Consider the following 15,689-nt stretch of genomic DNA (forward strand, 5'->3'; position numbering starts at 1 on the left):
ACTAAGGTTAAAAAAATCACTCACTTCTTTGTAGGCATCTTAAAATACACAAGGCTTTGATAACACGGTTTAAAAAAATTAAACTAGTTTTTGGATTCAACACAAAGCTAGCTTTCAACTATGTTATTTGCATACATTTCTGAGCAGGAAGTAACACGCAAAACTTCTGGTGTACAAGGGAAAGGGTCCTTTATCCTAACCTAGTGCAATTCAGGGATCCCCACCCCCGCTCCTTATATTAGTTCTTCCTCGCCCCGTTCCAGGAGAAGGAATAGTCAAAAAGAATTGTTTTAACAGATCTCGCGGTGCAGTTCGAGATCCTGTGTTTTAAAAAAACAATTTAGAAATGATGCAAATAAGCCTGAGCCTTCCGGGGTTTGGGGCTGGGACTGCAGTGCTGGAAGCTCATTGAAAGCAGCCACTGGTGGAGGCGGGGCTCTGGCCAGTTCCCCTTCCACCTTCCCCCACCCTCTTCTTCCAACCTCTGTTTGGCCCCTTGCTCTGTTCCAGCATTGCTGCAGCTGTTTCTCAGCCCTTTTCAACACTCCAGCGACCGACTACAAGCTCTTGTTTCCAGGATGGTGATCCGTGTATATATTGCATCTTCTTCTGGCTCTACGGCGGTAAGGAGAGTGGGAGCCCACCTTTGTTGTTTTCCAACACACTAGACCCCTCTGCCCCAGAACCGTTTAATTGCAGAAGTTACACTGGAAGCTTCTCCTTAGAAGACGCAAGCATCGCCCACTACACCCTCCCCCTTCTTTCCTTTCTTCCTTTGTTGCGTCGATTTCATTTTTTTCCTTGGAGTTAGCTTTGTTTGCCTTGAGACATTAGTGCCATATTTCGTTTCTAAAAGAAAAGGAAAACTACCGAGTTTAGGTAGATGGGAGGAGATTTATGGATTTCACGGATAGGTGAAATCAAATCAAATCAAATCAGTGACTTTCAGGCTATCAAGAGTGAGGCAGTTTACAAATATGCTCTAAGTACCGAGTTGAGGGGAAGCACTGCGTTTCTGTAAAGCATGGGGTACTGCTGGGAAGGGAGTGGAAGACTCTTGAGGTACTGAGATTATTCTGAAACCACTGTAATGGAATTATTCTGAGAGCATGTAGGCAGGGCATAGAACATTAAAAGAAAATAGAAAGTCAGGAACAATGATACAAATGATTTTTGTTTCTTCTTCTTCTTCTTCTTCTTCTTCTTCTTCTTCTTCTTCTTCTTCTTCTTCTTCTTCCCCTTCTTCCTTTTTTTGGTGTGTGTGGGTGTTTTTATTTAATGTAGTGTGGGACATGCCCCCCATATTGATTCTTATTTTGACTTTTTCTTTTCCTTCAAGAGATTGTCCCTCTAAAACCCACTACTTTCAGACTGGTAAAAGGACATGTGGCACCTAAGTTGCTGCCTCTTCATAGGATATTATTTTCTTGATTCATTTGCCAATTGTTAACTGAGCATAACAATTTCTAGTATGTCTGCAGAGGACTGGGTAAACTGAGGTGAAAGCTGAATGCATACTCATGTTAAATGAAAGAGCCTCTGTTCTTGCAACCCCAGGAGGAAAAATAAAGACCAACAGTGGCAAGAGCAGATGTGTGGGCTCAGGAATTGGAATGTAGAACCCTCCTTCTTAGCTTTAGAGTGGTGGAGATCCTGGGTTATTGGGTTGTTTGTATTTTTATTTAAGAGGATCTGGAATAGAACTGAAGGTTACATGAAATCACAAGAACCTCGAACCTTGAACTTTGTCTCTTGCCAACATGTGTGGGTGTGTCTAGATTGTATTTTAAAGGATAAGAAAAGTTACTCTTAAGAGTTACTGAATACTTTGTTTGAAAAAAAATAGAAATGTTTATTATTTCTTGGGGACTCTACTGTAGAAGCCTCTTGGCCTCTGTACGTAACATTCTGATAATTCAAAGTAAAACATGGGTTACTGAATATTAATCTACTAGAGTAACTGCATTTACAAAGCCTAGCTTTATGTCTTTGGTTACTCCTTATTAGATAGAATCTCCCAAGCACATAGCTTTTTTGAGTGTGTGGGGGGGCATGTAGTTTCAACACTGCTGTTTGTTCTTTGCTTTCTTTCTCTTCTGTTTCTCTTCCAGAAATCAACTCGAGGAGAAACTGCTTTAAGAATTTCATCAAGTATTAGAGTTACACCTCCCTCTTTCTTTGTTAAGACTTAAATTTCTAAATGCCCTAGGAGGGATTAAGACTTTTATGAGATTTTTTAAATGACAGGTATTTATGGTATTTGTGTTTAGTTTCTATTGTTCTTTTTCATGGATAACTAAGGAGTTGTCCATTGTTGCACTAATTCCATTTTTTATGAAAATATCAAAATTTTCAATTTCATAGTGCCAAAATAAATGATTGCTTCATTGTAATCTTGCATTTTTAAAATAATCCTAAAATAGTATGAAGAGAGGATCTTTAAGGAGAACTACTTTACATGAATGGGGTGGTAGCTATTTATCTGAGAAAGGAAATTTCAGTTTGCTATACCAAATTTTTCCTTTAAGATAGCAAAAGAATTGTCCTTTTAACAAATGATTTAGAAATTTGGAGGCAAATGTTCTGATGGAACCTAAAAAAATGAAAAGATACATTTCTGTAAGTTATTATGTGTCCGATGAGTGTTTAAGTTTATTGGCTTTGTTTTGATAGTATGTATTGAATGTTTTGCCTGCATATGTATATACTATGTGCATGCCTGATGCTCATGGAGACCAGAAGAGGGTGTTGGATCCCTTGGAATTATAGTTGCAGATGTTTCAGAGCCACCATGTATATGCTGGGAACTGAACCCAGGTCCTCTGCAAGAGCAATAAGTGCTCTTGACCACTGAGCCATCTCTCCAGCCCCGAGCCTGTTTGCATATTTTTCCTGAATATTATAATGATCAGCAATATTATGTGGTTTATTTGTTCTGCTAGTGATCTAGACCAACATTAATGAGCAATGCTATAGCCCAAGACTTTCCAGCCTAATTTAAAAGACAACTTTTAAAATGTGTTCTCATCTCTACCCCAATACACAGGAGTAGCACTTGCTTCTGAAGGTTAGAAGTAAAATCAAATGTGTTAGACTTTGCAGTGAATTCCTTTCTGTTTGTTTGTTAGTTTTGGGGACAGAGTTTCTCTGTGTAGCCCTAGGTGTCCTAGAACTCACTCTGTAGATCAGGCTGGCCTCAAACTCAGACATCTGCCTTTCTCTGCCTCCCAAGGGCTGGGATTAAAGGCTTGTGCCATCACAACCTGGCTGCAGTGAATTCTTGATAGTAACAACAATAAGGATAGCTGGTAGACCCGATGATGCACGCCTTTAATCTCAGCACGCAAGAGGCACAGGAAGGCAGATAGATATCTGTGAGTTCAAGGCTAGCCTGGTTTAGTTCCCGGACAGCCAGGGCTACACAGAGAAACCATCTTCAAAAAACAAAACAAAAGGAAACTTGATAGGAATGCTTAAGTTGTTTTAGGTACTCCTTACATTTGATAATAATCTCATGATTATGATTTTTCAGAAAAGGAAATACAGATATGAAGAGGTTAAGCAACTTCTCCAGTGTCACATAGCTACTAAACTATGGAGTTCTAATGCAGTGAAAAGCTGCTTAAATTTAAACTTATGTGTAATCATAAAAAAATACCTGCTGACAATGATTCAAAGCAGTTAGTAGGCATGACAACATAAACTTGAATGTGACCTTAGATGTTAGGAGAATGAGTAAGTCCTGCAGGTTGAGAAGAACTGCCTGGGCATGTCCATATGTGGGAATACCAAAATGGGGAGCTAGGGTAGAGGAGGGATGCTGTGTCTAAGTGAATGTGAGTAAGTAGGGTATGTGGTTTACTCAGGGCTAGGAAAGTAGAGAAGACACAGGCACATTTTGGAAAGTCTAACCTGACATTTTTAGGTGAAGTTATGACAATTCAGGCCTTAATTTCATTTCTCTTCGTGGAACCATCTGGCAAGAATGCAGTTTCCAGCTGTCAACAGAAAGAAAATTCCGCATGTTCCTATTTTATTTCTTATCTCTTCCTAGTTACACTTAACATCTGCTAATTTTTTTGAGACAGGGACTCATCACATAGCCCAGGTAAGACTCAGACTCATGATCCTCCTACCTTAGCAGCCCAAGTGCTGGAACTACTATAGGGTTGTGCAGCCACATCTGGCGTTCTACTCCTTCATTTTTATAATTGCTTGTGCCCATTATTGATATGTTGACATGTAGTAGCATATGTATATATGTATACAACATATATACCTCATATACTATATATATACTGTACACTCACACACTATAGCAATTTAGATTGCAATGCCTTACAAATTTAAATTTAGGATAAAACGGTATGTTGAATCCTATGTCTACATAACTTAATACATTGCAGAAAACAACATTGACCTTTTGTTGAAATTGCTAGAATGATGATAGAAAGGTTTTGTTGGCTTAGGAGAATTCTCCACTTAACTCCCCAGGATCCTTATTTGAATTCCATTTTCTATCCTCTATGCATTCTGTGTGTGGTGGTGCAGAAACTTGAAGGCTGCAGTATATAATGTGGTTTCTGAGGATTTCATTTTGGGGATAGCATATGCAATGATTACTCTCTCTCTGTTTTCCTTATAACTACTAACAGGAAGTTAGCTTTAGGGTGAATTCTATGGTGGCATTCACAAATAATAAAAAAAAGTGAAAAAAACTGAACAGTCTTGATCACCAAATCACGACTCACTAGTCATATTATTTTCTTCGTTTATAATAGGTACGTAGAGCAGCAAGCCACTGTTCTTTGTTATGTGGTTCTTAAGTAATTTTATCTTAGGTGGCAGACTTTTTTGCTGTTTTATTTTTGTATATATTAGACGGCATTACCACTTTTACCCACTGGGATAACCCACGCTCCCTACTTTAAATGGTTGGTTTGTTTTTCGAGACAGGGTTTATCCGTGTAGCCCTGGAATTAGCTCTGTAGACCAGGCTGGCCTCAAAGGTAATTGTCTTTGTAATCATAAATCAAAATTTCTATGTAATGTCTACACATGGAGGATATGTAAACAACGATGCTAGGGTTCTGAAGGCAGCATCCTGTATAGATTAGAACCTCAGCTCTGCCATTTCTAGCTCTTTTGATCTTGATCAATATATAGCTAATATCTCTTGAATCTCAGTGAGAGTCTCTACAAACACATAAGAGGGTCTAATAATAGCACTTCACAGTTACTTTAAGAGTTAAATTAAATGTGATAATGTATGGAAAGTACTAGGCACAGTAGCTGGTATGTGAACTGCAGCCAAATCTTGAACAGCCGTGCTAACGAAAAGGTAGTACAAGGACAACAAAAATCCAACAGAGCTGAACACTTCAAATATATGGAGTCTGAATTTGTGTGGTATTTTAAAAGTTTTATTTGAATTTTCATTGTGTTCTGCAAGTCTACAACCCTTTAAGCAACCATATATGCAGAAAGTACAGCATTGGGCTAGAAAAGAATTCCTTTGTTTAAAACTCCTCTGGGCTGGCCAAGTATTAAATGTCACCTTTGTCTCTCATACTAACAAAAGCAGTCATCAGAAAAGAACTGCCCTTTTTATTTGAAAGTATGCGTATCTCATCTTGGTCTAGATTGGAAGAAGTAAAAAATGGTAAATTTTAAAGGTCTCTAGGTAGGTAGCAAGGTAGATGAAGGCCAACAGGTCCCACAGATCCGCTGTAATGTATTTAACTTTACCAATAAAACACAATATGACTTTAACCTTTGATAATTCCAATAAAGCAAAACATATTCTATAAAGGTACATAGTTGTCAGCAACCGTGCTTGCCTGCACAAGAACAAGCCAATTAACATTCTAACACGGATGGGAGAGGAATTCATGTGCCCCTTCCCTTACCTGAGGAGCTACTGATAATTTCGGTGGTTGCTGGCAGAGGGTCAGTTGCCTTTAAAGGTAAGGTCCCCAGCAGGTTTACCATGCTCCAGTGGATAGTCCACTCCCACTCATTAAAGAGCAATGTAAAGTGTACTTGACAGGTTATATTAGAAGAAAAAGAGGACACGAAGTTGGGTGGGGGGTGGGGTTGTGGGTGAAATCTAGAAGGAGTGGGAGGAAACAAATGTGACCAAAAATACATTGCATGCATATATGAACTTCTCGAAGAATACATACATATATATTAAATATGCATAGTTTATTGTGTAATATATATTTTAGGAAAACACACCTGAGAATAGCCATAAAGAATTAGAACTTTCAGCCTGACCACGTCTACTTTAATGCAGGCCATTCTAAGAGAAGTGTTGACCTTAAGGTTATTATTCTTCCTTGGCAGAATAACAAATCTTTATGCCAAAGATAAATTCGCATTATCCTTTTCACCTATGAGGTTATGGCTTTTTACTAAAAGTTTGTAATACATTCTGCCTTAGAATAACTGATAGACTTTCAAACATTTTCAGTTGCACAAAAGTCACCACCATTGAGATATGTTTCCTGTCTATGGCCATACAACCCTGAATGCATCCGATCTCATCTGATCTAGGAAGCTAAGCAGAATGGGGCCTGAGTTTGAGTCCTAGAATTACCATATTGGTGGAAGGAGAAAACCAACTCCTGAGAGTTATCCTCCAAACACTCACTGTTAGGTGACTGCATTCATGCATACAGATCACATACATGGACATGTGCACATACAATAAAAACATACTTGGGAGATCCTCTTACTAAATAAATGTGTCCTCACTGTGACCTGTCCTTGAGAATGAGATGCGAAGAGACAGAAGACTAAGAGGGAGGCCAGCACTGCATTTTCTTTTACAACTTAATAGGGTTGCATTTTAAGTAGTCTTTACCCCTTTTTGTAGGGGCTTGTGCTGCGTATTGATCGGCTAGCATGTCTGTGCAAACTGATGATCATAGCACTCTGGAAGTCTGAAGTTCAACTATAGAAAGTTTGAGGCCAGACTATGTAGGAGGAAGTCTATGCCGCCATGAAACATGTGACTTACTAGAGGCGCATACAGATGAGGTAATAAAAGGGCGGTTTACCACACCGCTAACCACACCCACTTTAGGCAGGACTAAAGACGTATACGGCTGGACATAAAGACGTATACGTATGTAGGCAGAACTACGTCACTAGCCAAGCCCACTTTTGGGCATGGCTAGGGGCGTTACTGGGGAAGGCATAAAAGACAGCGCACAGGAAGTCTCGCTCTCTTTTCCTGGAGTTCGGCTTCCGGTCCAGTCGCTAGCGGAGATCTGCTGGGCTTCTCGGGGTTTGGTATCTTGTGAGTAATTTTCTATATAAAATACTGAGCCTTATTTTCCTTAATTGTGTGTCGCGTATCGTTACAGCGTCCGTAAAGCCAACAAGACTAGGCTCCAGGGTCAGGCCCTGTGTCAAAAAAAGAAAAGAAAAAAGGATAAAAGCAAAATAAAGAAAACCAAACATACCAACCCAATCCCCAGATATAGGAACAACCACCAAAACATGTATTTTGTGGCTATACACTAGCATGGTTAAAAAAAGAAAGGTAGGTTTTTATGACTAAATTGGAAAGCAGTATTTTTATGATTTATAAACTCTGGGTTTAGATTCCCGTCTTTGAATTATAGTCTTTGGTTTAGCTCTTCTGGAAATAAGAACCCATCACAGCGTTGGGTTGGGGCCACACATTTATGCTTGGGATATTTCCAACAGCGACTCAAGACTAATTAAACGTCACTTTTTAAGCACCAGACAATATTCATCTCAGGTAACAGCTACTGCATGAGACAAGTTGGTCTGTTTATTTCATCATCACCTCTCAGAAGCTGTTTCATCACAAGTGTGGCATATTTCTCATTGTTAAAATTGGAACAGTATGCATTTAATCAAGTTGCATGGTTTTGGAAACTGTCGTCTCTGGTATAACTTTTGAGAGTTGATTTAGAAGGAAGACTTGGGTAGATAGGTACTTATTGTTTAAAAACGATTAACTACCTTGCTTTAATTTGGGAGGCAATAACTAGTCCTCTTTAGTTGAGAGTACTATGAGAAAGACTCAGTGGAGGAATGCTGTCCTAGATGGGTGAAGTATTGGGTTTGATACCCAGCACTGCAAAAAAAAAAAAAAAAAAAAAAAGAAAGCAATTTTAAGAGCTGTCTTGTTGTCTTTCATGGAGTATTTAAATATACCTTGATTTAGCAGCCGCAACTTTACCTCTAATTTGTTATTTAGTTCTGTAACAACTAAGTGAAATCAATAATAAAATCTCATTTTTTTGAGATTGGGTCTCACAATGTGGCCTAGTATGGGCCTATAAATCTCCATTTTCTATCTTTAGCACCCTTATTATGGAGATGACAGTCCTGTCCCACCATACCAGCGTCTAGTATTCACATTTTTTTTTTGGTTTTTCGAGACAAGGTTTCTCTGTGTAACCTTGGCCGTCCTGGAACTCATGCTGTAAACCAGGCTGGCGTCGAACTCACAGAGATCCTCCTGTTTCTGGCTTCCGAGTGCTGGGATTAAAGGTGTGTGCCACCACCACTTGGCCCAGTATCCACATGTTTATTTGAGGTTACTGTCTAACTCTAACCATCCTGGAATTCACTACAAGATGAAGCTGGCCTTGAATACATAGAGATCCGTCTGCCTCTGTCTTTTATAAGCTAGGATTAAAGGCATGCACCATGATGCATGGCCTGCAACCCTAAGAAGCCAAAAGCAGGTTAAAAAAGTTAACAAGGCCATAGAACCAGGAAACTGCTTTCTAGATTTGTCTGATCTGAAGTCAGTACACCTCTATGCTAATCTATGTAGATTTGATAAATAATATTACCAACTATGTTACTGAACTTATAAGTCACTACAATCTTTCCTTTTCCCTGATCTTGGAAGAATCATGAAGGTATTTCATAACTAACTGGCATATAGCAGTACCAGGAACAGAACAATTAATTCTAAGGGTCTCTTATGTCAAGTAGAGAACTTAGAATTCTTCAGAGCAGAAAAACACAGTAATCATATCTCAAGACTGATCTTGATCAGTTAGATTATAAAATATGTCCTTTAGGTCAATATAATAAACCACCTAGTATAAACTATCCTAACAACAATAAGAGAAGTTGATTTTAGAATGGAATTGAAGGGTGATGTGTGTTATTTCTTTTTGATACGAGTATGCCACCACATCTTTCTTTGTCTGTTATCCTCACACCTGAATATGGGTAATGGAAAATGAAGGGTACCATGGAAAAAAATGTCTGTAAGTGTTCTAAGGAGTTCATTAATGAAATCTGTTGGATTTGATCTCATTAATTCAGAAACTTACATATAACTGGCCTTTTTGCGTCCACTAAATTTTTGAGGCTCTTAAAATAAGACAGTTGAGATGAAACTTTTCTAGTGAGCTTCTACTTAAAATGAAAAATAAAGAGATTAAAATGAAAATTTCTGAGCACTTTTGAGGAAGCAAAGTTTTTTGGTGGCTGGAGGCAGAAAATCACTGCTGGTGTGAGTTCACCGAATGATAAGAGAAACACTTGCTAAGTCTTAAAGTGAGTAAGGAAACAGGGTGCCAAGACCCGGAATAAGGCCAAACACTTGTGAATTTATGGGTCATGATTTGTAAAGGGATTTTGAAAGACATGTATGAAAAGAATATGAAGAAACTATGATGAATTATCTAGGTAGATAAGGAATTTGATTTAATTTTGAAGTTGAAATTGAAGAATGGATTTAGTATTATTTGTATATGCTGTTTATGTTTATATTTTACTGTTTTATATTGTATTATACTGTTATATGCTTATACTATAAGGGTAGTTTATATTTACTGTTATATATTATACTGTTACATGTTTATATTATATGGGGAGTTTAAGAGAAGATTGTGCATCACATTTAGAATGTAATCTGACACTACCAAAAATGTGAACATTAAACTTCCTACCTCAAGGGATGCTAGCATTATCCAAATGCCAGAGACTGCAGGTGAAAGGCCTGCCCTGCCAGCCACATAGCATGCATCTCCTTTAAGTCAGTGTTTCTACGTTTTGTGAAAACTAAAAGTAATACAAGCTTGCCTAAATAATTTATTTCTAGATGTTCAAGTAGATTTTAGTATGAATCAGCATATAATAAATTTAGAAAATCATTTATTTACAGAAATAGATGCTCCTCATAGTTGGGCATGATGTCTTAAGAGTTTTGCTTTAAGATTAATTTAAGCACATCATTCATGACCATACTACCTACCGTACAGAAAACATCTAAAGAGTAACTGTTGGAAAAATGAGATACTATATCACGTAAAAGCACAATCGAGGAGATTCATAAGAATAAGCCATATTGGCCTCCTGGCTTCGTCTTGCACGGATTGGTCTGCAAACAGTTAGAAGTAAAGGTTCTTAGATGATGTTTTAGTATGTGAAGAAACTGGAACTGACTCACACTGGAGAAAAGGATCACCATTTTGTTTACTATTTATTTTCATTTTATGTCTATGTGTATGTTCTGCCTGTATGTATGTCTGTGTAGCACATGCATGCAGTGCTCTCAGAGACCAGAAGAGGACATTGGATTCTTTGGAACTGGGTTTACACATGGTTGGGAGTTGCCGGGTGCTGGAAAGCAAAATGGGTCCTCTGTAAGAGCAAAAAGCACTCTTAGCCATCGAACGATCTCTCCATCCACAAGGACTACCATTTTATGTCATGAGATTTCTTTGAAATATGAGAAGTTGGAATGCTAGGCTTTTTTCTTGTTTTTGTTTTATGACAGTGTGTCCTGCATCCCCCCAGGCTAGCCTTCCTAGGAAACCGAGACTTTGGGTGACCTTGAACTAATGATCATTGAAAGCACCTCAGATTACAATATATGGGCCACCATGAATGGCTTGTATGTGTGTGTCATTTTTTTTTTTTTGGTTTTTACGAGACAGGGTTTCTCTGTATTGTTTTGGAGGCTATCAGTCCAGCCCGGCCTGGAACTCACAGAGATATGTCTGCCTCTGCCTCCCAAGTGCTGGGATTAAAGGCATGCTCCACCACCGCCCGGCGTGTGTGTCATTTTATGTGAAAGTGTATGATAAAAAGACAGGTGGCATATTGCGTATGATAACTTTAAATGTGTTTTTTTTCTAAAAATTTGCTCAAGCTATAAATTCCTTCTATCATACTAACTATTTCAAACCATAGAAGGAAGATTCCTGTATCTAATAGAACAGATTTGGAGGCTATGTCGGTGTTTTTATTTCTTAGTTTTTTTCTGTTGACGTCCTGTTGAGTGTTTGACGTAGTAGGACCCTACTTTAGACCTATTATAAAATGCAAGTGAGGCATGAATAATAATTTATTTACTTTCTTTATTTCTTAATACCCAGAATATAATTAGAATGGAGTAGGATTCTAAATATTTCCTGATGCATCCATAGATGGCATGTTGCAGTTCAAATGCAATTGGCTACCAATTGGAAGTTTGTGGTTGGTATTCAGAAGTGTATAATTAGAGTTGGGCAACGATGGTGGCTAGAAAGTTAAAAGTGTAGGAGTCATTCAACTAGTGTTATTTGAAACTATGGGAAAGAAGGAACTAAGAGGAAGCAATTTTAAAATGAGATGTGGATACAACCTTGCTGAAAATTTACACATAGGAGGTGATGAAAGGAATAGAAAAAGGAGGGAGATTTCTTTAGGATGATGAGAGTGGTTCAGAATGGAAGCTAGGGTAGAGAGGCAAGTGTTCAGGGAGCTTAAGCATTGTTCGGTAGTGCCATGCAAGAATTGTGAAAATTGACAAAATGTCATTGAGTTTAAAATCAGGAAATTATTAGTGATCTTGAACATAGTTTCAGTGGCATGCTGAATGTAACAGCCTGCTTGGAAGGAATAAGGTATAAGGAATGGAGTCTACAAGAAGAGACCTATATTGTCTGATTTTTTTACTAGTGTGGTAAAACGAAAGGCTATCCTAAGCTAGATAGGGATAGACAATGAGACCCTTTCACAAGTAATAACAACAACAAATAACTATCCTTACTAATTCAAGTTTTCTATAAAGTAAATATTGACCACGAAGAGAGTCCTTTTATTTTTACTGGCCAGATTTAAATTGTTCTAGTAAGAGAATAAACAGGAAAGTCACAGCTCTTACATAAAGTATGAATAGCTGGACAATTTCCACTACCTTCACTTGCCAAACCAATTAAAAAATTGGCTCTTTAGAAAATAATAGTTTGCTGGCAGGGCTTACCTAGTATGTGCAAGGGCCTGGATTTGATCCCAAGCCCTGAAAATAAAAATAAATAAATAAATACTTGTACATGCATGTATTTTACACTTTAAATTAGTTTTCGGAGATGAATTATTTTAGTCCTTAGTGCAACGAATGTACTGTTTCTTTCAGTAGAATTGTTTATACTTAGTTTTGTTCCTAATGCTAATGGAGTCTCCTGAAGGCTGCAGGTGGGGGAATCAGTAAGCAGATGTTTCTGTAACTTTGTGGGCTGATGTGTGGAATCTTGTGAACCAAATTCAAAGAAGATAAAGAGATAAATGCAATTCTTTGGGATTCTGTATAAACAAAATTGTTACAATCTAGATCTGAGGGTTTATAGAGCCTTGGCCCTCTACTTCTTCATGGAACTAATTTGATAGCATGTGGATATCTACAAAACCATATAAACCAATGGAAGACTGAATAAACAACCTTGTTAAAGAGTGGGCATTTTGAATAGATTTGGCTAGGCCAGGTTCTGCAAATTCTTGGTCTATGATTGTGCTGTGGAGTTTTTTCCTTCCATGCTCTAATTCACACGTTCATTAAGAAAATATGTGTGCTAATCACTGGAGTAGATTATGTACCTTTCTTCTCGAGGACAAGAAACAACCTGGAATAAATGTCTCTCAGACTCTGTGTGTCTCAGAATGAGAAACTATGGGACTGTCCTTTGAGATGATTAAGTTACGTGGTCTATAAATAAGGGGATAATATATGAGGTTTTCATAGGCCAAGATACTTTTGGAACGTCTCTGCTGGTGTATTGATAAGCTCTCACAGGAGTCATAGTCTTCAACAGATGTTCAAATACATTTTTGGTCTAATTTCAGTCATATTTCCATGAATAGTTAGTCTAAAAATGATGATAATTTATTATTTCAGTTGAACTTTTACCCTGTTTTTTTCCTCATTTCCTTGGAGGGTGTGGGAATTAGACCCTAAGTACAATGTACTATTCCAGTTTTTTTTCTGTACTTGCACATGCAGCAGAGGCATGATTAAGGTCAGCTCTGATTAATGTCAAATGTAGCTGTGATGACAAGCTCGAAGATTTGTGGTGTTTCTAACCAACTATTTTTATCAGTTGTTTTGGAATTTCAGGGTAAGCACTAAAGCATTCTTTTATTATGTGACAAATCCTACCCAGGCTTATCTAGGTTCCCTTCACCTTGGGATCAACCTGCTGGGACACTTTGGATAAATAATTATGCCTTACAAAAACTTGAGCTGCATCTATTAAGTGTCTATAAAAGCCTAGTTAGTCTCATCCATCCCACTATCCCTGGCTCTTTCCCTTGCCTTTCTAAATCTTATAGGATTCCCAGATATTTCGTTTTAGGTTAAGTTTCTCACAAATTTGGTTCATTATTTATATCACTGCTAAGTTGGATAAAGGTTATATCCTGCGCTAGAAATTCCAGTGTAGGGGCTATTCAGTATGTTGACCTTTTTCCAACTATATGACAAAAATGCTAAATACTGAAATAATTAGTGTTTTCCTTAAGTTTCCATCAAATAAGTCGATAAGCTGATAATTTCCCATCTCATGAACATATTCCTGCTCAGCTCAGTACAGTGATTCAGCTCAGAAAATTTCCCTTGGCGATACTAAGCATCTGAATCCAGTTATGTTGGTGGATAGGTTTTTCTCTTCGAACCCTGGTTGCTCCTGTTAATATAGTATTTCAAATATGAGATTTTCTTGTGATTGAACTGCTCTTGACTAAAACAATGTTACGTAGGTAGAAGCATAACCAATTGGAAACAACTTGTCTTTTGTCATTTGTCATTAAGACCCCTTGACCATGTCACAGAATGTTTTGTGTCTACTGGATAAAAATCAGCTTTTACTCCCTTCTATTTTTACGACCACTGAATTGAAAGCAAAATGTTAGAATCATCTATCTAGGTGAGGTCATAGAAGGTCATCGAAGCTATCCATATATGAACTTCTTGGGAGCTGGCCCAGAAAGGTTATAATCAATTTATTTTCTTAGTAAACTCTCCCTAGAAGGAAGCATACACTCCCCCTTGGTAATACACTGGAGTACTACTCTATGCTCCTTCTCTCTCTGGACTCTATGAATATGACATGGAAATCTGTGTGGCCAGTGAAAGTGTACCCATTCTTTTGTGGGAGAGAGATCAGATTCCTGAAACCAAATATACACAGGAAGTGAAAGACTGCACTATATATACACATTCACCTGGCATCAGATGAACATAAATTTCCCAAGTTTCCACTAAAATAATATGCAAAGCCTTCTTTTAAACTTTTGGAAAGAGCCCATCACTTTTATTTTAAGAAAGTTAAAACTAAATCTGATGATTTTTATTTCTTCCCTTCTGTTCGTTTTCCAGGAAGCATTCTGTGTATTGCCCATGTCTATCAATGATATTACCACTACCACGTGGTGGTTATTTCATGAGGCTTGCAATTTACTGGATTTAAATAAATTTCAAGATAGATATTTTAAACATTTTAAATTTGAAGGTCCCTAAAGCTCAAGTATTGGGGTTAGTTGAATGGCATTACTAATGAAGAAAATTACAGGACAAGACTAATTTAAAACCCAGTGCAATGCCTTTAAAAGGTTCAATTGCTAGAACTGTTGCAAATTTTTGAACTAAACTGCTTCTGTTGTAGAGAAAAATACCTGCCTCAGGACTCCGCAACTCCAGGTGGTAACTTTTTAAGGTAGTTAAATGATAATTTCTTAGCAGTCTTTCCTATCACCAGTTCTTACGCAACTAGGGAGCCCTCAATTGACCTTGGGAAAGAAAGGAGCTTAGAGAAGTGGTTTAGCCCCTGTAATGCCTATTCCTTGTGAAAAATAAAAGACCTGAGACTTGCATCCTGGGGAATGCTAGCATTTTTTGTTAAAACATGAATAATAGTAACTACTTTGAATTTTGTTGAAAGAAGGAAAATTTTCATCAGTGCCCCAATAAATTGGTTAAAATTGTTAGCTGAAGAAAATGCCTTTCCTCTTTCTATATATAAATTATAATTGTGCCTGTGTCTTTAGACATTCTAGATATGGTTCACAGAACTTCAGTTCTTTGTTTTGTTTGGAAATACTAATATTTGCACAGAAGAGAGGCCTGTTATTTGTTTTCCATTGTGAGTTACTCTCTTGAGGGAAGAAACAGTCTTGGTCTCCCTCCCTCTCCCCCTCTCTATCTTCCCCCTTCTTCCTTCATTTCCTGCCCTCTTCATTTTTCTGACTCTTGCTCTGTGTCGTCCCCCACCACGGGCTTGAAAGGACATAGACGAAAGTGGTTCCAGTGGCAATCCTAGGGACAGGGGCAGAGGGAGGAGAATTGAAAGAAGTTTGAGGCCAGCCCGGTTTACATAGCTGAATTCCAATACAGCTAGGGCTACATAGTGAGATTGTCTCAAAAA

At 37.9% G+C, this 15,689-nt stretch overlaps 1 protein-coding gene across 1 annotated transcript in view; it reads left to right on the forward strand.

Moving 5' to 3' along the window:
* Window positions 1–371: 371 nt before the first annotated feature.
* Sh3bgrl (SH3 domain binding glutamate rich protein like) overlaps window positions 372–15,689 on the forward strand; it is an 87,733-nt gene continuing 72,415 nt past the window's right edge. Inside the window, exon 1 of the mRNA XM_040744331.1 lies at window positions 372–623. Within this exon, the coding sequence (XP_040600265.1) occupies window positions 579–623 (45 nt within the window). The 5' untranslated portion in view covers window positions 372–578. The remainder of the gene's footprint in view (window positions 624–15,689) is intronic.

Source organism: Mesocricetus auratus, unplaced genomic scaffold (genome assembly GCF_017639785.1).
Source record: "Mesocricetus auratus isolate SY011 unplaced genomic scaffold, BCM_Maur_2.0 Super-Scaffold_100003, whole genome shotgun sequence".
Classification (NCBI taxonomy): domain Eukaryota; kingdom Metazoa; phylum Chordata; class Mammalia; order Rodentia; family Cricetidae; genus Mesocricetus; species Mesocricetus auratus.